A 21,095-nucleotide genomic window follows, 5' to 3' on the forward strand; every position below is an offset into this window, starting at 1 on the left:
CCCAGTAGTCTTCTGTCCTTTAGTATTGCTTCCATACTTTCCTTTTTATACCTTTTTCTTCTGTTTCCTCTCTATGTTTTTTCATCATGTTGCAACCTCCCAAACCATTAGGAACATACACACCCCTGATCCACTGCAAACTCTGACCTTGCAAGCAGGGTCGGAATGGGCCGCATGGAAAAATCCTGGTGGGCCCGGGCTCTAGTGGGCCCCACTGGCCCAGACCCAACCCTTGCCGGTGCTCCCCCTCCCGACCGCTCCTCCCCTGCTTGCAAGTCTCCACCAGAGGTCCAGGTGTCTCATTGGCCCCTGGCAGGACTCCTGCTTGTCCCCCATCCCAACAGTAGCCCTGGTCCTCCATCCCTTCCCCAACCTGCTTTTCTATTATTTATCTTTTGGCCTTCTTTACTGCTCCTTATCTGTAGACCTAGGGTTTATCTTATCTATCCTTTCACTCATGCTTTCCACATTAGTAAATGTTCCCATTTTTCTGTGAAATCCTGCATTGGCTGCATTATAAAATTCACTATACAGGTCCTGCCATTGGGGACTTTTTGGCTTTTCTGTCAACTTTTCTGCATTTTTCCCAGTTCTTACATAGAAGAAATTAGGTGTTTGTTTATTATTGCTCACTCTGATGACCCTTATTGTTTGTGGAACATGTGTGTTTATTGTCCAGACATTAGACTTTTTTTTTAATATCAACCCTTATGGTTCAGTTTCATTGTGACGCAGCATAGACCAAAGAGAACCATGGCAAACATAGATCTATTGTGCGGCAAGCTGGGACCTTTGTGTCAGTGCTGTATATTCTATGTTGTATAGCACATAAAGGGCTGTGCAGCCAGTATTATTGTGCTTATTGGTCTATCAGTATGGTTAGTGGAGTAAGACTGCTATTTGATTCCATGCCCTTAGTTCATCAAAGCAATGGCAGGAGGAGGACAATGTAGTTCATCAAATTATTTCTCCTTATACCTTGTGTTATACACACCTCCTTATCTTAAAACTGAGACAAAGCCAACAGTTGGGAGAATAATCTATATATTTTTTTCAATTCAGGTAGTTTTTATTGAGTAAAGAATAAAAGTAACAATAATTGAGCCATCTGTCAACACATCACCTATGGGTCTCCACTCCCTTGTCAAGCCACAGTTTCACATGACCCATGCCTGCTATTGAAGGGTAAGTTAAGTTGGTCCAGATGGGGGTACGGGGGTCTGTGCCTTTACTGAGAACTTTTTGTGAGGTCACCCTCCAGATTGTACGTTCTCTAAGACCGGGATGACTCCTTTGGGATTGTTTAATAGGTTTACTTAATAGCCACCCTATCGTATGTGTTGGAAGACCTGTAAGTTGAACCCAAATATTTGTCAGGGTTAGGTGGGGTTAATCTATATTTACCTTACTTACCCGTGTCACGCTCCAACATGCCTTTCTCAATTGCTATTAAAACTGTGGTGGGACAAAGACAAGATAGTGTGGAACACCAATGTAAACAGAATGTTGAGTCTATTAGGTTTTTGCCCTAAATCCAAATTCACAGCTTCTGCGGCAATAGAAGTAGTAGGAATCCTACTGAAGTAAGTGATAGGGGGCGTAGTTATGGCGCTGAACGAGCAGGACGCGTAATACAGAGCTCTGATCCGAGATCCCATTCTGCATCGGTACTGGAGTGACAACATACCAGTTTTAGCCTCCAGAACTACAGATCTTTTCTCCTCATGCCCAGGGCCAGATTTGTAAGACGGGCGCCCTGAGGCCGCCCCCCTGTCCGTCGCCACCCCCCCCCCCACATGCACGCACGCACACCCCATGGGCAAACTCACGATCGCGCATGCGTGGGTCTTTACAATCGCATACAGAGCAGTGGGGGAGAGGTCCCCATTGCTCCGTATGCCCCCCCGGTTTGTGCCGCCCTAGGCCCGGGCCTTTGTGGACTTTGCACAAATCCGGGCCTGCTCATGCCTCCTAAAGAAGAATTACAAGCTTTCCTAATAAAAAACAAACTGTCTCCTAAAATCCACGATGGCGCAGTACAAGCAAAGTGGGACGGCGCAGCACAAACCACAGAGCAAAGTGCTATGGAACAATGTCCCCAAGGTCATGAACCAGACTGCCTCTCCGACAGTGAGTTTTCCTTTATACCAATAACAGAAAAACCATGCTCTTAACTGATCTTAAAGCATCAATTCAGCTTGATATTACGAATGTCTTCCAGAAAATGTTAGAAATATCACAATTGGGCAAAAGAGTCCACACATTAGAAATAAGATCAGAAGAGATATCTAATACCTATAATACCCACCCAGATGTTTTATCCGCACAATCCAAACACTTAAGGTCCCCATACACGGGCCGATTATAGCTGCCGATATGGGTCCCTTGGACCGATTCGGCAGCTAATCGGCCCGTGTATAGGCAGAACCGAGTTGCCTGGCCAACCGATATCTGGCCTGAAATTGACCAGATTTCGATCGGGCAGGTTAGAAAATCCAGTCGGATCGGGGACCGCATCGGCTCGTTGATGCGGTCCCCGAACCGACTGCCCCATGGCCGCAAATGTAATCCGATCGTTTGGCCCCAGGTCCCTTCCCAGGTACTTGCTGCCCGATATCACCCACCCGTAGGTCATCGCCAAGCGAGCGGATCTTATAGTGTATGGGCACCTTTACTGGAGGCGAGACCAGCAGATTTAGAGGACCGCACAAAATGGAATAATATAAGGAAGAGGACCAATTGTTAACCTATATGCAGACCCTTCTGCAATCCTGCTTCCCACAGCTCCCAGAAATTGAAATGGCTTCCAAAGCCATAAAATCCCACAGTGGAGACTCCTAGAAACACCGTAATTAGATAGAATCGATTTTTACACTACTGAGGAAGTTTCATTGCAACTTTTCCAGTCAGGCAAAAATATTACAGCTCATCTGTATTTTTCCAAATTTATAAGCCCATACTATGGCTCTACAGAGAGAGTTCTCTCAAATAACAGGAAACATGGCATTCCTCATCATTGGGGCTTCCCAGTGTGCTTAATTATACAGAGAAACGGGGCTTTTCAAAAACTAGAAGAAGCCACAGCAGCTTTACATGAATGGATCGTCATGATTAAAGACATGGATACCACAGCCCCAAAAGTATCTAAAAAGAGACCACTTGATTGGTCCAGTGTTTCTCCTAGGAAGGGTTCGCTATTTGTTTTCTATTTCTGGATTTACTTCCTTACTACTTACTTACTAACCATCTGTTCATATGTTTTTTTCCAGATAACTGGTTGTATTTTTTTGATAAGATTAACAATGTTAATAATTGACTCTTGGCAGGGCTGGTCGTATTTCCAAACATACGAAACCATCAGTTTGCTGAAGACCTGGATATATTTATTTGCTGATAAGTAACAATAAGAAGATTTTATTTGCCTTATTGGACAGTTACTTGTCTTTGTACATAATTGTGGTTTTGTCAGAAACATATTACTGATCTGTTTTACCTTTCACTTCTTCTAGTCACACCTCCCAGTAGGCTGGAAAGAGTAGCCAATCGGTATAGTTCTGTTGTATTTTTTTTTTTTTACCTGTTCCACATGACCTGACAAGCCCATAATGCCGTCGCTATTTTTTTTATCTCTATTGTTCTTCTACAACTACTAAACTACTGTAGGTACAAGATTCTTATATAGATATACTGTGTGTCCAAGAAACGCATTTAGCAGGCAATTCTCACCCTAAACTGTATTCAAAAACATATGAGATTATTAGCTGTACTGACAAACAGGGCCTTCTGTAGGCCGCCAGTCCACATAGGGGCTACCAAATAGCCAATTGCTTGTATTTGGCAGCCCCCGGAAATTTTTCATGCTTGTGTTGCTCCCCAATTCTTTTTTACATTTGAATGTGGCTCACAAGTTAAAAAGTTTGGGCACCTCTGGCAGTTAATATGATCCTTAGGGGCACATTTACTAACCTACGAACGGGCCGAATGCGTCCGATTGCGTTTTTTTCGTAATGATCGGTAATTTTGCGATTTTTTTCGGCGTCTTTACGATTTTTGCGTAAAAACGCGAGTTTTTCGGCGTCTTTACGATTTTTGCGTAAAAACGGGAGTTTTTCGTAGCCATTACGAAAGTTGCGCAAAGTCGCGATTTTTTCGTAGCGTTGAAACTTGCGCGAAACGTCGCGCCTTTTAAGTTTTAACGCTACGAAAAAGGCGCGACTTTGCGCGCAAGTGTTAACGCTACGAAAAAATCGCGACTTTGCGCAACTTTCGTAAAGACGCTGAAAAACTCGCGTTTTTACGCAAAAATCGTAAAGACGCCAAAAAAATCGCGTTTTTATGCAAAAATCGTAAAGACGCCGAAAAAATCGCAAAAAATACGAAAAAGTCGCAAAATGTTCGTTTCCAATCGGAATTTTTCCAATTCGGATTCGAAATCGTGTCTTAGTAAATCAGCCCCTTAGACTGTTGGCTCCAGTGGTGCAGCCATGGATTAAAATGATGATAATAAAAAAAGACATTTTATTGCACCAGGCACTTTTATAACTTTTATTGTGCATGTAATAATATTTATCAAAAGATCTTATCGGTTTTGTAATTAGATGAATCCCAAGAGCCCTTCTAATGCATTTACCTGATCCTGTACTAGAAATTATACAGCACTGCTTAACCATTAACAATAGTTAACAGTACAGGTATGGGACTTGTTATCCCGAATTCTCAGGGCATGGGATTTTCCAGATAATGGATCTTTCCTTAATTTAGATCTCCATACCTTATGTCTACTAGAAAATAATTTAAACATCAAATAAACCGTAGGATTATTTTTCCTTCACTAAAGATAAATTATGGTTTAGGATTATGTATGTTTTGTTATTATAGAGAAAATGGAAATTGTTTGATTAAAATAGAGTCTGTTTGAGATGGCCTTTCCATAATTTGGAGCTTTCTGGATAACAGGTTTCCAGGTAACGGATCCCATACCGGTATTGCCCACTCTTTTTTCTCTCACCCTATTACCCACTCTAGGGGACTCCCTTCCCAGAAGCAACCAAGAAACATACAATGCTCTATATCACTAATCATTGTACCAGGGTTCAGATTTATACATAAGCCTTTTTATAGGAAGTACAGAAATGATTTTATATAGGATGTGCAGTTAGCACACAAAAGGGCAAATGGATTCCTGTTAGATGAGAAAATTGCACAGAAAAGATCCGTACCTTCCTCTGCCTACCCCCCCATCCCCAATTTTACTCCTACAAATATCTCCCCTATTAAAAACAACACAGCTACTTGGGTTAAAAGGGTTGCAACAACTGTAAAGTAATGTATCTAAAAAAAACCATTATCTTTAACAATAGTAACATTATTATTTGTTATTTATATAGAGCACATTTATGCAGCTCTTTACAGAGACTAATACATCATTTTAGTAGAGCTTACAATCTAAGCTCCCTATCGTGGGTTTGCCACCTCACCCCTTTAATAACGGCCACACATTGAATCCACATTCTGCATTGCTAATCCAAATTACAGAAAAACCCCAGTTCCCAAGCATTCTGGATAAAAGGTCCCATATCTGTATATGGTTTTCCTGTCCTAAACTGCCATTAAATGTATTTTTACTGCTACAATATAAATGACTGCCTTATGAGACAGCCAGAATGCTGAGGACCTGGGGGTTCTGGATAAGGGGTCTTTGTGCAATTTGGGTCTTTAAGCATACTAAAAAATCATGTAAAATTATCCTATTACCCAAAAGGATTGTTTTGCCTCCAATAAGGATTAATTACATCTTAGTTGGGATCAAGTACAAGGGTCTACGGGAGATGGGCTTTCCGTATTTTGGAACCTTCTGGTTAACGGGTTTCCGGATAATGGATGCCATACCACCTTTGGTTTACAGTATATGTTGCTCAGAGGTTGTGCTACTGATCAAGGTGCTTGGAAAAGGCGATTTCACTGACTTAATAGACCTGACCCCACCCAGAATCCAAAATTTACAAAATATAATTAACAAAAGCCAAAGAGGAATCCAGTCCTGTGTTGTTTCATATAAAATAGTAACTAGCATTTAAAGAGAAAACAGAGGCGGGGGACTTCGACACCATCTGTCTGCCACATACAATGCTGTTCTAACATCTGTACCCCGGCAGTTTCACAACTCTTCACAGATCCATTCATGCAATTCTAACAAGTAACACCTGTTTTGAAGAGTTGCATGATACTTTGGTAATCCTTTCAAAGTAACTCCACAGCATTCACACCTCTGTGAGTTTCAGCTGTTACCTTTCTGAAGAGTTACATAGTGCCATTGTGATTGGATTAGTGGAAGAGTACCTACACTGAGGACTTCCCATACCAGTCAGTTGAACTGAAGAAGCTGCTCGGATGAGTAGTGAAACGTCTTCAATGATTACTTAACTCTAAGTCTTATTTATACTAGATACAGTTCAAGATTTGTTGTTCTTCCCAATGCATCCTGTATGAAGTTTTATAGTGGGCACCTCAGCAATCAGGATTCAAAGCCAAATCAAGTCAGAGGCATCTTCAACAAGATTTAGGGTCACAGTGACTTATGTTGCCAGGCCCTTGCTTTTATCCACAGAGCTCCCACAGAAGGGCTGCTGATTTTTGAGTACCAGGATTTACATTTCTCTGTGTAAGCACAAAAAGATTACAAGATTAAGGTCCTCTTTTGGGAAGCCCAAAGGTGCACTTTCTGGAGCCCCAAGGGGTGCAAAATTTGTAGGAGTGGGATATGTTGGATTCAGGGCACATATGGCCACGCCTGGACATTCAGTGACGTGTGCCATGAGTCCTATACTTGTAAAAAGAACCTGTTGCAGGTAACCTGAATATCAGTTATGAGGAGGGCAGCGTCAAGGTAGCCAGTCGCCCCTGACCATAGCCACTAAAAGCCCACGCACCTTCTCCGATCAATACCTAAGTAGGTACTGAACTGAACTTTTTAAACAGTAGTATACCAGCCCTTTACCCCCCAACCAGGCAGTATCCTTCCAACAAACAATTCCAGGATGGGAGGGCAGGTTGTTTAACCCCTTGCTGCCAAGGGAAGAGTAATCAGCCCTTTCTTTGTACCCCCTATATACACCCTCACTATCCACTACTGACCGTACTGCCTTCCAAGCCTGATCCCCTACCTTCGGCATTCAGTGAGTGCAAAGACTAAACCTGTAGGATGATAATAATGATAAGTTCTTCTTATGTGGGTGGCATGGTGGCTTTTCTGTCCTAGAGTGCTGGGATCCTGAGTTTGACTTTAACCTGTCCCCTCTCTGTAAGGACTTTGTATGCTGTCTATATGGGTTCCCTCCCACCCCTCCCACACCCACCTTACAGACTGGTTAACAGGTCCTTGACCCTATTGTCTTATATGACAAGGATCCCCAACCATTGGCTCATGAGCAACATGTTGTTCACCGACCCATTGGATGTTGCCTCCTGTAGGCTGCCAGTCCACATAGGGGCTACCAAAAAGCCAATCACAACTTGTATTTGGCACCCCCAGGAACTTTTTTATGCTTGTGTTGCTCCCCAATTCTTCCTACATTTGAATGTGGCTCACAAGTAAAAAAGGTTGGGGTCCCCTAGAATATGATATGAACCTTAGACTGTTGGCTCCAGTGCTGCAAACATGGACTAAAATGATGCATTCTCTTTGTTAATTTATCATATATATATAATAAAAAGACAACTTTTTATTGTACCAGGCACTGTATAACTGTTACTGCGTACGTAATAATATTTATCGAAAGATCTTATCTTTTTAAAAAAAAATAAAAATCTAGTTCCTTTTAGCACCGTTTTATAAATAGATGAACCCCAAGAGCCCTGATGCATTTACCTGGCCGTGGTGCTATAAATCATACAGCACTGCTTAACCATTAACATTAACCATAATCCACAATTTTGGGTCTTAGACTGAGGCATGACTAAAAAAATCATTTAAACAATAAACCCAATAGGATTGTTTTGCCTTCAATAAAGAAATTATACCTTTGGATTATTAGTATGTTTTATTATTAAAGAGAAAATAGAAATTACTTTTAATTATTTGTTTGAGAGTCTGTTTGAGATGACCTTTCTGTAATTTGGAGCTTTCTGGATAACAGTATTCCAGATAATGGATCCTATACCTGTATTATCCACTCTGTTTCTATTGGTGTGGCCACTGGTTTTTCTTTAACCCTATTAAACACTCTAGGAGACTCCCTTCCCAGGAGCAGCCAAGAAACATGCACAGATATACATCTAAATAACCATAATAAATGATACTTTGCAATGCAAATGAATATCACTTTTTTGTACTTCCCCATAGTACACAGAAAATAATCACCTGTTATAAAGTAATATAGAATATTGTTGACGGAGTAATGGGAATAAAAGCACGCAACAGCCCCATGAACAATTAAACTCATGCTATATACAGTGGTGTGAAAAACTATTTGCCCCCTTCCTGATTTCTTATTCTTTTGCATGTTTGTCACACAAAATGTTTCTGTTCATCAAACACATTTAACTATTAGTCAAAGATAACACAAGTAAACACAAAATGCAGTTTTTAAATGAGGGTTTTTATTATTTAGGGAGAAAAAAAATCCAAACTTGCATGGCCCTGTGTGAAAAAGTAATTGCCCCCTGAACCTAATAACTGGTTGGGCCACCCTTAGCAGCAATAACTGCAATCAAGCGTTTGCGATAACTTGCAACGAGTCTTTTACAGCGCTCTGGAGGAATTTAGACCCACTCATCTTTGCAGAATTGTTGTAATTCAGCTTTATTTGAGGGTTTTCTAGCATGAACCGCCTTTTTAAGGTCATGCCACAACATCTCAATAGGATTCAGGTCAGAACTTTGACTAGGCCACTCCAAAGTCTTCATTTTGTTTTTCTTCAGCCATTCAGAGGTGGATTTGCTGGTGTGTTTTGGGTCATTGTCCTGCTGCAGCACCCAAGATCGCTTCAGCTTGAGTTGATGAACAGATGGCCGGACATTCTCCTTCAGGATTTTTTGGTAGACAGTAGAATTCATGGTTCCATCTATCACAGCAAGCCTTCCAGGTCCTGAAGCAGCAAAACAACCCCAGACCATCACACTACCACCACCATACTTTACTGTTGGTATGATGTTCTTTTTCTGAAATGCCGTGTTACTTTTACGCCAGATGTAACAGGACACGCACCTTCCAAAAAGTTAAACTTTTAAACTAGTTAAACTTTAAATACCACAAGGTATTTTCTCAAAAGTCTTGGCAATCATTGAGATGTTTTTTAGCAAAATTGAGACGAGCCATAATGTTCTTTTTGCTTAAAAGTGGTTTGCGCCTTGGAAATCTGCCATGCAGGCCGTTTTTGCCCAGTCTCTTTCTTATGGTGGAGTCGTGAACACTGACCTTAATTGAGGCAAGTGAGGCCTGCAGTTCTTTAGATGTTGTCCTGGGGTCTTTTGTGGCCTCTCGGATGAGTTGTCTCTGCGCTCTTGGGGTAATTTTGGTCGGCCGGCCACTCCTGGGAAGGTTCACCACTGTTCCATGTTTTTGCCATTTGTGGATAATGGCTCTCACTGTGGTTCGCTGGAGTTCCAAAGCTTTAGAAATGGCTTTATAACCTTTACCAGACTGATAGATCTCAATTACTTTTGTTCTCATTTGTTCCTGAATTTCTTTGGATCTTGGCGTGATGTCTAGCTTTTGAGGTGCTTTTGGTCTACTTCTCTGTGTCAGGTAGCTCCTATTTAAGTGATTTCTTGATTGAAACAGGTGTGGCAGTAATCAGGCCTGGGGGTGACTACAGAAATTGATATTGAAATTGAAAATTGAAATTGATAAACCACAGTTAAGTTATTTTTTAACAAGGGGGGCAATCACTTTTTCACACAGGGCCATGTAGATTTGGAGTTTCTTTTCTCCCTTAATAACGTAAACCTTCATTTAAAAACTGCATTTTGTGTTCAATTATGTTATCTTTGACTAATAGTTAACGGTTTTTGATGAGCAGAAACATTTAAGTGTGACAAACATGCAAAAGAATAAGAAATCAGGAAGGGGGCAAATAGTTTTTCACACCACTGTATATGCATTGTGACCAGTAACCCCTATAATGCCAGTTCTGTTACAATAAAATATTTTATGTGATACTTAAGACCTGTGTGAAGCCGGCACTCATGATAACAAAGTCCAAAAATGCCTGGGTGCAGTGCTAAGGTTACGCCGGAAAAAATTTCTTCAAAAGTAGAAGCCGCTTTGCACAGGTCTTAAAGGAACAGTAACACCAAAAAATGAAAGTGTATAAAACTAAAATATAATGTGCTGCTGCCCTGCACTGGTAAAAGTTGTGTGTTTACTTCAGAAAGTCTACAATAATTTATATAAATAAGCTGCTGTGTAGCCATGGGGGCAGCCATTCAAAGGAGAAAAGGCACAGGCACATAGCAGATAACAGATAAACACTATTGTATTCTACAGAACTTATCTGTTATCTGCTATGTAACCTGTGCCTTTTCTCCTTTTTTCCAGCTTGAATGGCTGCCCCCGGGGCTACACAGCAGCTTATTATATAAATTATAGTAGTGTTACTGTAGCAAACACACCAGTTTTACCAGTGCAGGGCAACAGTGCATTATATTTTTATTACTTTAAAGCTCTTTCATTTTTTGGTGTTACTGTTCCTTTAAATATCACATAAAATATTTTATTGTAACATAATGGAACTGACGTTTTGGCTGTTGCACCAGCCTTACTCGAAGTCACAAAAACAGTTTTATAATACTGTGATACTTAAGACCTGTATGAAGCGGTTCTTGCTTTTGAAGAATATACTGTATATATATATATATATATATATATTGTAATAAAGTGGCTGGGTTGTCTTGTTTCTTATTTTGTGCTTTTTTTTTTTTTTTTTTTTCAGGCCCACCATCAGGGAAGTACAGGCCAGTCCTCCCGGGCAATTTTTACTCTTAAAAGGGGGCCTGGCTGTGCTATGAAGCGCACAACAAAAGGAAACGTCATTTTAGCCTTCCCCTTTCTTTCCACATCAGCCAATTGGATCTGAGCCCTCCCACTGTCTATATAAGGAGGCGCAGAGGTGGCCATTACTCAGCGCATTTTTGGTAGTGGTTAGAATAGGAGCTTAGGAGCATTGTTGTGTGGATTAGTTAGAGTAGGAGTTTGTTGAGCAAATAGCTTGAGTCAGTGCAAGTGGTAGTTGTGGATTTCAGTTTACTGCTTTCCCTCTTCTGTTTGCCTGCTTCCCCATGATACCCAAGAGCCCTTGTTAGAGCTACATTTGTCTGTGTCTGTTTGTGTGTATCCCTTGGGTGCAACTACTGCTGAGGGATTTAGTTTAGTCTTTTATTTATCCTTACCTTCCCCCAAATATCCAAAGCCTAGTTTAGGTGTGGTCCAATATGAAGGCCGTGGGAGAGGAAGGATGGGTGGGAGGTAAGGGTGGCAAGGTTGGTGAGGGTGGGAGAGGCCGTGGGGCTGGCTGTGTGCAAAAGCCCAGCCCACATACTATGCCCAGTTTGGGCAATGTAGAACTGCAACAGCAGCAGGTGGCATGAGGACTGGGTGGAGGGAGGGAGCAGGGAGAGCAGTGCCGATGCCATCTAACCACCCCAACTGTTGTCCACGACTGGGAGGGCACAGAGCAAGGGGAGAAGGAGGGAAAGGGCAGTCAAGAAGAGGTTGGTTGGGGACACCTCTTCTACATGGCTGCCCACATGCAGGCACGCCTCTGGATCTGCTCCATCAAAGACTGTGAGAATTACTGGGTGGCCACTATGCTTGACCCATGTTACAAGGAAAAGGAAGGGGAGTTCCTTGTACCCAGCCAAAGAAAGAGGGAGGGTTGGTCACTTGAAGAGGGCTCTGTGTTCCAAACTGGTGGAGGCTTTCCCCAAGTCTGACATTCTCAGGCCTCCACTAATCTACACATCCAGCAGAGATAGGGGCCTAACAGCAGCGCGGGTAGAGGTGGTGGCAATCTCATGATGGAGAAGCTTCTTTCAGCCTCGACAGGCAGCAGCAGGCCAGGTTAGCAGCCAAAGTTGCCACCGATGGTGGCTGGAGAATAAGGTGGCTGACTACATGGGGTCTGTGAGTGTGCAGGACACCATGCACATTGATGATGACCCCATGCATAATTGGGTGTTGAGGCTCAACCAGTGGCCAGCACAATACGCTCTGGAGGTGCTGGGTTTACCCCTTGCCAGTGTTCTGTCAGAGCGTGTCTTCAGTGCCGCAAGTGGGGTTGTCACTGAGAAGCAGGCACAGCATTCATAAAGATGAATGAGGCTAGGGGGAATATCCAAGTGTCCATTGCAGACATCAGAGATTAGCCTCCTCTCTTTATTGCTGCCTTATAATCCTCTATACTCTTCTCTCAGACTCCACCCCATACCTGCCATGCTTATAGATGTACCTGCCCCATACCTGCCATTCCTATAGATGTCCCTGCCCCATACCTGCCATGCTTATAGATGCCCTGCCCCATACCTGCCATTCCTATAGATGTCCCTGCCCCATACCTGCCATGCTTATAGATGCCCTGCCCCATACCTGCCATTCCTATAGATGCCCTGCCCCATACCTGCCATTCCTATAGATGTCCCTGCCCCATACCTGCAATGCTTATAGATGTCCCTGCCCCATACCTGCCATTCCTATAGATGTCCCTGCCCCATACCTGCAATGCTTATAGATGCCCTGCCCCATACCTGCCATTCCTATAGATGATAATTTTTCCTGTAGTTACATGACACACCTCGACCTGTATAATTTGTTCTGTACAAATACAAGTGCTGTATTACTCAAACTGAAATTCTTTCATTGCCAGTTGAATGGCTCCAAGTGGATCCGGCTGTGGATGGCACAGCGCCTCGGGGGCAGTGGCACCAGATGCAACAGGACCAACAGCAGAACCACTGCCAAACCTGCAGAACTCCAGCTGGAACCTACAGAAGCTCCCCAGCTGCCAGAAGAGGAGGAAGCAGTGGCAGCAGCATGTCCACAACATGTTGCAACCCAATCAGATGGTACTTGAAGTTGTTTGGATTATATAACACAACTATTCTCAATGTCAGTCCTAGAATCTAATTTAGTTTCACTTAAATGCTTGAATGCTTCACTTTTGGTTGTCAAAAGTCAGATTTGTTGCAAAAATTTTGACACGCGACAAAAAAGTTTGTGTCAAACCAGTTTCACAAATTTTTCAGCAAAATGGGACAGATTCGCTCATTACTAATGTGCAGTTAGCACACAAAAGTGCAAATGGATTTTTTTGCGCTAAAAACACGAAAAAGTTGCGCATGCGTCGAAAAAGTCACGAAAGTGCCGAAAAAGTTGCGGAAAATATGATTGGACCGATCGAACGCACGCTCGGAGCATTCTTGAATAAGTAAATGTGCCCCTGAGCTTTCAGAAGGAGCCAGCGCTACACATTAGAACTGCTTTCAGGTAACCTATTGTTTCTCCTACTCCCATGTAACTGGAGGAGTCCCAAGACGGACTTGGATTTCTTACTATTGAGTGCGATTCTGATACCTACTGGGAGCTGCTATCTTGCTCCCTTCCCATTGTTCTGCTGATCGGCTGCTGGGAGTGAAGTGATATCACTCCAACTTGCAGCGCAGCAGTAAAGTGTGACTGATGTTTATCAGAGCACAGGTCACATGGCTGTGGCACCCTGGGAAATTAAGAATATGGCCTAGCCCCATACCTTAAGTCTACTAAAAATCATTTAAAGATTAAATAAACCCAATAGGATTGTTTTGCTTTCAATAAAGATAAATTATATTTTAGGATTAAGTATGTTTTATTATTACAGAAAAAGTGGAAATAATGTTAAAATTTTTAATTATTTGTTTAAGAGAGTCTATTGGAGATGACCTTTCTGGATAACGAGTTTCCAGATAACGGATCCTATACCTGTATTACCCATTCTGTTTCTATCGGTGTGGCCACTGTTTTTTCTCTCACCCTGTTAACCAAGGAGACTCCCTTCCCAGAAGCAGCCAAGAAACATGCACAGATATACACCTTAATAACCATAATATGTGACACTTTGCAATGCAAATGAATATCGGGTTTTTTTTGGACTTCCTCATAGTACATAGAAAATAATAACCTGTTATAAAGTAATAAAGAATATTGTTGATTTATGGGAATAAAAACACGCAACAGCCCTGTGAACAATTAAACATCCTGTTGAAGCTGATTTGATGCTTCAGGGTTCAGATTTATACATAAGCCTTTACTTTTTATAAGTACAGAAATGATTTTATATAGGATGTGCAGTTAGCACACAAAAGGGCAAATGGATTCCTGTTAGCTGAGAAAATTGCACAGAAATGATCCGTACTTTCCTCTGCCTACCCCCCATCCCCAATTTTACTCCTACAAATATCTCCCCCATTAAAAACAACACAGCTACTTGGGTTAAAAGGGTTGCAACAACCATAAAGTAACAAATTTAATACAAAACAAAACATTATCTTTGACAATAGTAACATTATTATTTGTTATTTATATAGAGCACATTTATGCAGCTCTTTACAGAGACTAATACATCATTTTAGTAGAGCTTACAATCTAAGCTCCCTATCGTGGGTTTGCCACCTCACCCCTTTAATAACAGCCACACATTGAATCCACATTCAGCATTGCTAATCCAAATGACAGAAAAGACCAGTTCCCAAGCATTCTGGATAACAGGTCCCATATCTGTATATGGTTTTCTCATAGGCGGAGGGTGACTTTTTTGTTTGGGAAGGCTAAATATGGCCCATACACAGACTGACCTACAGCTAATGTGACACTTAGTGGATTCACTGCTGGCATAAAAAGTTAACCTCCCAACTACCTCTTGCCGTTCCCACTGACTCCCAGGGATACTGTGCAAAAGTGCAGGTGGGGGTGCTTTTTACCCTAAAATGTTTAGGATGTAAAAGTATTCATACGTGCACTTTTGTTAGGGGTTCTCTATACATTTGTGTTTGTGATCAGTTAGCTTCAAGGGGTAGTTCGCATTCGAATTCACTTTTATTTTTAATGGTTTTTCAGTTATTTAGCTTTTTGTTCAGCAGCTCTCCATTTGGTATTTCAGCAGCTATCTAGTTGCTAGGGTCTTATTTACCCTAGCAACCAGGTAGTGGTTTAAACAAGAGATGGGAATATGAATAGTTAAGGGGCCTACTTGGAAAAATATGTAATACAAAATTATAATAATAATAATAAAATTGTAGCCTCACAGAGCAATATTTTTGGCCCCCATTTGAAATCTGGATACAGGCAGAAGAGAAAGGCAAATTATTCAAAAAAAATTAATTAGGAAGACCAATTGCAAAGTTGCTAGGAATAGGCCATTTTATAACATACTAAAGGTTAACTTAAAAGTGAACCACCCCTTTAGATGTGTTTATGTTAGTTTTATAGCAAGAAAGGCAGTGGCTACTGACTCCCCATTATATACAGTGAGACGCAGTCCGTATTTACAAAACCAGCACATTATATACAGTGAAACACAGTGGGTACTGATGGCAGATATTCAGGCCCTGGCACTATAACACTGGCACTGATACACAACATTGGCCCCACTGTAACTTACTATAAATGAACAAAACAATGACAAAAAAAAAAAAAAAAATAGTAAGTGCAAAAAACAACAAATATATACACACAATGAGCTTTTTCAGAGGGAAAGAGTTAACTTACCCTCCATCTGTTAGGGTAGGGGATAGGTTATAAATTATTATAGATGTCAGGTCAGGCAAAAAACTATTTAATGTCAGCTAGTGATTCTTTAGAACTGTATAGTGCCTGGGTATAGAACCTGTGTATAGAACCTGTGGGATGAAAACTGCAGCAAAAGTTGAGAGTTGGTTCTTAGGTAAAGTTACAGCTGCAGATTCTTCTTTTCAGTCTTCATTTCTGCACTGCTTCCAGTTTGCAAAATCTCCCGATCCCTGTGTGCATCTGTGCTCTGATTGGTCAATTTTACTGTCTGTCAAGAAAGCTGTGCTCGTTTGGAGAATCCACAAGAAGAAAGATCCAATCGGAGCACAGCAAAACGGGCTTGCAGCAACAGATTTCCAGGACAATGCAGAAATGGAGTAAGGTTTTTTTTTTTTTGTTTTTTTTTCAGGTTTGGGGAGGCTTAGCCTCCCCTAGCCTTATGGAAAATCCGCCTATGGGTTTTCCTGTCCTAAACTGCCATGATATGTATTTTTACTGCCACAATACAAATAGCTGCTATATGAAGACAGCCAGAATAAGCTCAATACAGGTATAGGGCCTGTTATCCAGAATGCTCAGTACCCCTGGATAAGGGGTCTTTCTGTAATTTGCCCAATAGGATTGTTTTGCCTCCAATAAGGATTAATTATATCTTAGTTGGGATCAAGTACAGGTACTGTTTTATTATTACAGAGAAAAGGGAATCATTTAACCATTAAATAAACCCAATAGGGCTGTTCTGCCCCCAATAAGGGGTAATTATATCTTAGTTGGGATCAAGTACAGGTACTGTTTTATTATTACAGAGAAAAGGGAATCATTTAACCATTAAATAAACCCAATAGGGCTGTTCTGCCCCCAATAAGGGGTAATTATATCTTAGTTGGGATCAAGTACAGGTACTGTTTTATTATTACAGAGAAAAGGGAATCATTTAACCATTAAATAAACCCAATAGGGCTGTTCTGCCCCAATAAGGGGTAATTATATCTTAGTTGGGATCAAGTACAGGTACATACAGAGAAAAAGGGAATCACATTAAAATGGAGTCAATGAATGATGGCTATGCCGTAATTTGGAGCTTTTTGAATAACAGGTTTCCAGATAATGGATCCGATACCTGTACAGTACGCAACACAGTGAAAGCAATTATACAGACTGAACTGATTGATGCAGGGGAAGCCAACAATTATTAATAGAACAATAGGATAAAGTATGAGTTGCAATGTTATTGGCTAACTGTTGGGTAACAAAGGGTGAGTGACCCAGATAAACTTGATTACTGCTGATCAGTAGTGATGAGCGAATCTGTTCCGTTTCGCTTCGCCGAAAAATTCGCGAATCTTTAAAAAGATACGCGAAATGGCGAAAAATTCGCAAAACAGCGAAAATGTCGTGCGACAAAAAAAATTTGTCGCCCGCGGCTATTATTTTGTCGCGCAGCTATTGTTTCGTTGCCCGCGGCTATTATTTTGTCGCGCGGCTATTGTTTCGTCGCCCGCGGCTATTATTTCGTTGCGCGGCTATTGTTTCGTCGCACGCGGCTATTATTTTGTCGCACACGGCTATTCTTTTGACGCCCGCGACAATTTTTGGACGTGCGGCGAATTTTTTCATTCGTTTCGCGAAACAATCCGCCAATGGCGAAACGCGGAAATTCGCCGCGAATCCATGCCTGGCAAAACATTTCGCCCATCACTACTGATCAGTTTTACTCACAGGAGCACACTAGAGCTTATCTGCGTAACACATAACCTTCCTTCCCTTGATGTCGCCTTCAGGCTCAAAATGCCAATTAACCTGCCCTTATTAAGGTGTAAGCAAGGTGCGGCTTTTGTTCTGACAAAAGATAAGTTGGTCAAATACAGCAGAACACTGCAAATAAAAGCACAACTTCGTCAAACTAGTCAAAATAACTTTCGGTTGGTGCCCTTTAAGGGAGTGGATCACCTTTAGATTAAGTTTTATTATGTACAATAGCCAATTCTTGGCAACGTTTCAATTGGTCTTCATTATTTTATTCTTTGTTTTTAAATTATTTGCCTATTTCTTCTAAATCTTTCCACTTTCAATTGGGCGTCACTGACCCCGGCAGTCAAAAAAAACTATTGCTCTGTGAGGCTACAGTTTTATTGTTACTCTTTATAACTTATTTTTCTATACAGGTCCTTGCCTATTCATAAACCAGTCTCTCATTCAAACCACTCCCTGGTTACTAAGGTCATTTTGACCGTAGCAACCAGATAGCTGCTGAAACCGGAGAGCTGCTGAAAAAGAATCTAAATAATTAAAAAATAAAAATATGAAGACCAATTGCAAATTTTCTCAGTGGGTCCAGGTGTCAGTGGGCCCTCCTGCTCCTAATGATTTGGCCTACTTCATGGTCATTCCCTATTTCTGAATGGGAAGAAACAGGGGAAATAGATGGAAGGATAGATGATAGCATGTAAATAGAAGAGACTAGGAGAATAAAGAGGTTGGGTGAGGAAGGGGGGGAGGAAATAGTTTGGAGAGTTGGTCCGACACTGCATACAAGTAATGTTTGCCCCAGCTAAGGCATTCTTTATACTGTATAAGGCATTTGCCATAGTGGCCCTACATACAAAGTCTCTATTGTTGTTTAAAAAGAATGGTATCTGAATTTTCAGCTCCTGTGTCTCTCTCTTAATCAAAAGCAGGTGCATGTCTGTTCAATGGCCACAATCCATCACTAATACTATATAGAAACATAGCAAAGAGCACCTTCTTGTCCCCATTAAAAAAAGCCTTTATTTGGTATACATGGCTTTTGGATAAAGCAACGTTTCAGGCCTACATGTGGCCTTTTCTCAAGCGGTCAAGTCGAAAAAGAATGTGCATAGCTAGGCAAGCAAAAGAGTAGTTTCATGTGTAAATCTCTAGAGCACAATGTTAATTACTCACAGCTAAATACAGGTATGGGACCCATTATCCAAAATGCTCGGGACCTGGGGTTTTCCAGATAAGGGGTGTTTCTGTAATTCAGATCTCCTACCTTAAGTCTGCTAAAAACATTATTTAAACTGTAATTAAACCCAATAGGATTGTTTTGGCTCCAATAAGGATTCACTATATCTTAGTTGGGATCAAGTACAGGTACTGTTTTATTATTACAGAGAAAAGGGAATCATTTAACCATTAAATAAACCCAATAGGGCTGTTCTGCCCCCAATAAGGGGTAATTATATCTTAGTTGGGATCAAGTACAGGTACTGTTTTATTATTACAGAGAAAAGGGAATCATTTAACAATTAAATAAACCCAATAGGGCTGTTCTGCCCCCAATAAGGGGTAATTATATCTTAGTTGGGATCAAGTACAGGTACTGTTTTATTATTACAGAGAAAAGGGAATCATTTAACTATTAAATAAACCCAATAGGGCTGTTCTGCCCCCAATAAGGGGTAATTATATCTTAGTTGGGATCAAGTACAAGGTTCTGTTTTATTATTACAGAGAAAAGGGAATCATTTAACCATTAAATAAACCCAATAGGGCTGTTCTGCCCCCAATAAGGGGTAATTATATCTTAGTTGGGATCAAGTACAGGTACTGTTTTATTATTACAGAGAAAAGGGAATCATTTAACCATGAAATAAACCCAATAGGGCTGTTCTGCCCCCAATAAGGGGTAATTATATCTTAGTTGGGATCAAGTACAGGTACTGTTTTATTATTACAGATAAAAAGGAAATAATTTTTACAAATCTGAGTTATTTTCTTATAATGGAATCTATGGGAGATGGCCTTTCTGTAATTTGGAGCTTTCTGGATAATGGGTTTCCAAATAAGGGGTCCAATACCTGTACCTTGATTTCCCCTTCCAGAACTTACTTGACATCATTGTAGATGAACTTGGACATAAGTTCTTCATCAGAATACAAAGGTGGCAGTTGTCTCTTGGGGTGATGAATGGCGGTCAAGCCAATAAGCCCATTTTTCCTGTGCTGCAGAAAAGCGAAACCTGCTACAATCACAATAAAAATAACAAACAGCCATATCCGGGGCCCAAACCCTGAACAAGTGCGTTTTCCCTTCAGGAACATGTTTGTCAGTTTGTATGAAATCCACTCGCAGTGCAGGAGAGGATAATCAGAGCCAGAGCCTGGGAGAATGAATTGCTCAGTACAATAAACATATAATTAAGGTTAGTCGGCTGCTCACACCTAACTCCAACCCCGCCTCTAACTGTGTAACTGCTGCGTAAGCCGGCTCTGAGCTCCCTACAAGTATACAAAAGGTATTAACAAAGAAAAAGGTTGTACAACAACTGGAACATGAAGGCGATATTATAGCACCCCCCCAGTTACTCATTCTGTTTTAATTTCTTTATGCACATGTAGGGATCCCCAAAATTGGGTCCCCTAGGTTGGTTGCCCCCAGGATAGACCCCAGGGAGGGTAACACTTTAGTAGTGGGACACCTTGGGTGGTTTGGCACTATAAGGGTTAACAGGGAGTTAGCTCCCCTGCAGTTCAATAGTTAGGCCACAGGGTGCACACAGTATATAAGGCTGTGCAGCCATGTGCCTGCAGGTCTTTCAGCCTGGGACCCCTCTTGGATAAGAGGTTAACAACAGGTCAGAGTTAGACAGTAAGTGATTGTTATAGACCGCTCTAGGAGTGGTAGGTAGGTTATCTAGTTGGGCAGCGTGGCCCCTACAGGAGGATTAACTGGATTAAGATCCACCAGCACTCATAGCTGGAGTCAGGGTATAAAGTGCTAAGTATAGGAGATTTGCCTAATCCAGGGGTATCTAAGTGGAAGTACCGGGGTGAGGTCTGCTGAGGGGGTGTCCGCTTGGCGGGAGTACCGGGAAGTGCCCTAGAGAGGGGCTTCTGGCGAGAAGTACCGGAGGGAACCCCTAAAGGGAATCATCTGGCGTGTAGTACTGCTAATATCTTGTGGAGAGAGGGTCTCTTAAGGAAGAGGGAGTATACCCTGACTGTCTCATTGCTCCTGTGTGTAACCTGCCTGTCTGATACATCTGTGACAATAAATAAGTTCCACTGGTTAAACATCCATCCAGTGTCCTGTCTCTGCATATCTGGAGGATCCACCTGCCTGGTAAGCAACTACCCCAGGGAGGGGGCAAGGTGCCAGGAGTGTTGGGAGTCCTCACACTGCAGTACAGTATCAAGGTCTCAGGAGGGGAGTTATAGTTCATTCTATCCCTATCCTGGGTGGAGGCACGCCAAAGTACAAAGTAATAGCTGTTCCCCCATAGTAAGCGGGGCTCAGGACTCCTGAAAGCGCCAAGTATAGTGATATCAGCAGGTAGTGCCACATCTATTTATAAAGTGGGCTACACACAGATACA

The 21,095-nt window shown here is 41.6% G+C and overlaps 1 protein-coding gene across 1 annotated transcript in view; it reads right to left on the reverse strand.

Moving 5' to 3' along the window:
• The window catches only part of b4galnt2 (beta-1,4-N-acetyl-galactosaminyl transferase 2), a 53,052-nt gene extending 33,136 nt beyond the window's left edge, over nt 1–19,916 (reverse strand). Inside the window, exon 1 of the mRNA XM_002935708.5 lies at nt 19,610–19,916. Within this exon, the coding sequence (XP_002935754.2) occupies nt 19,610–19,821 (212 nt within the window). The 5' untranslated portion in view covers nt 19,822–19,916. The remainder of the gene's footprint in view (nt 1–19,609) is intronic.
• Between the last annotated feature and the right edge of the window lie 1,179 nt (nt 19,917–21,095).

This window comes from Xenopus tropicalis, chromosome 10 (genome assembly GCF_000004195.4).
Source record: "Xenopus tropicalis strain Nigerian chromosome 10, UCB_Xtro_10.0, whole genome shotgun sequence".
Lineage (NCBI taxonomy): Eukaryota > Metazoa > Chordata > Amphibia > Anura > Pipidae > Xenopus > Xenopus tropicalis.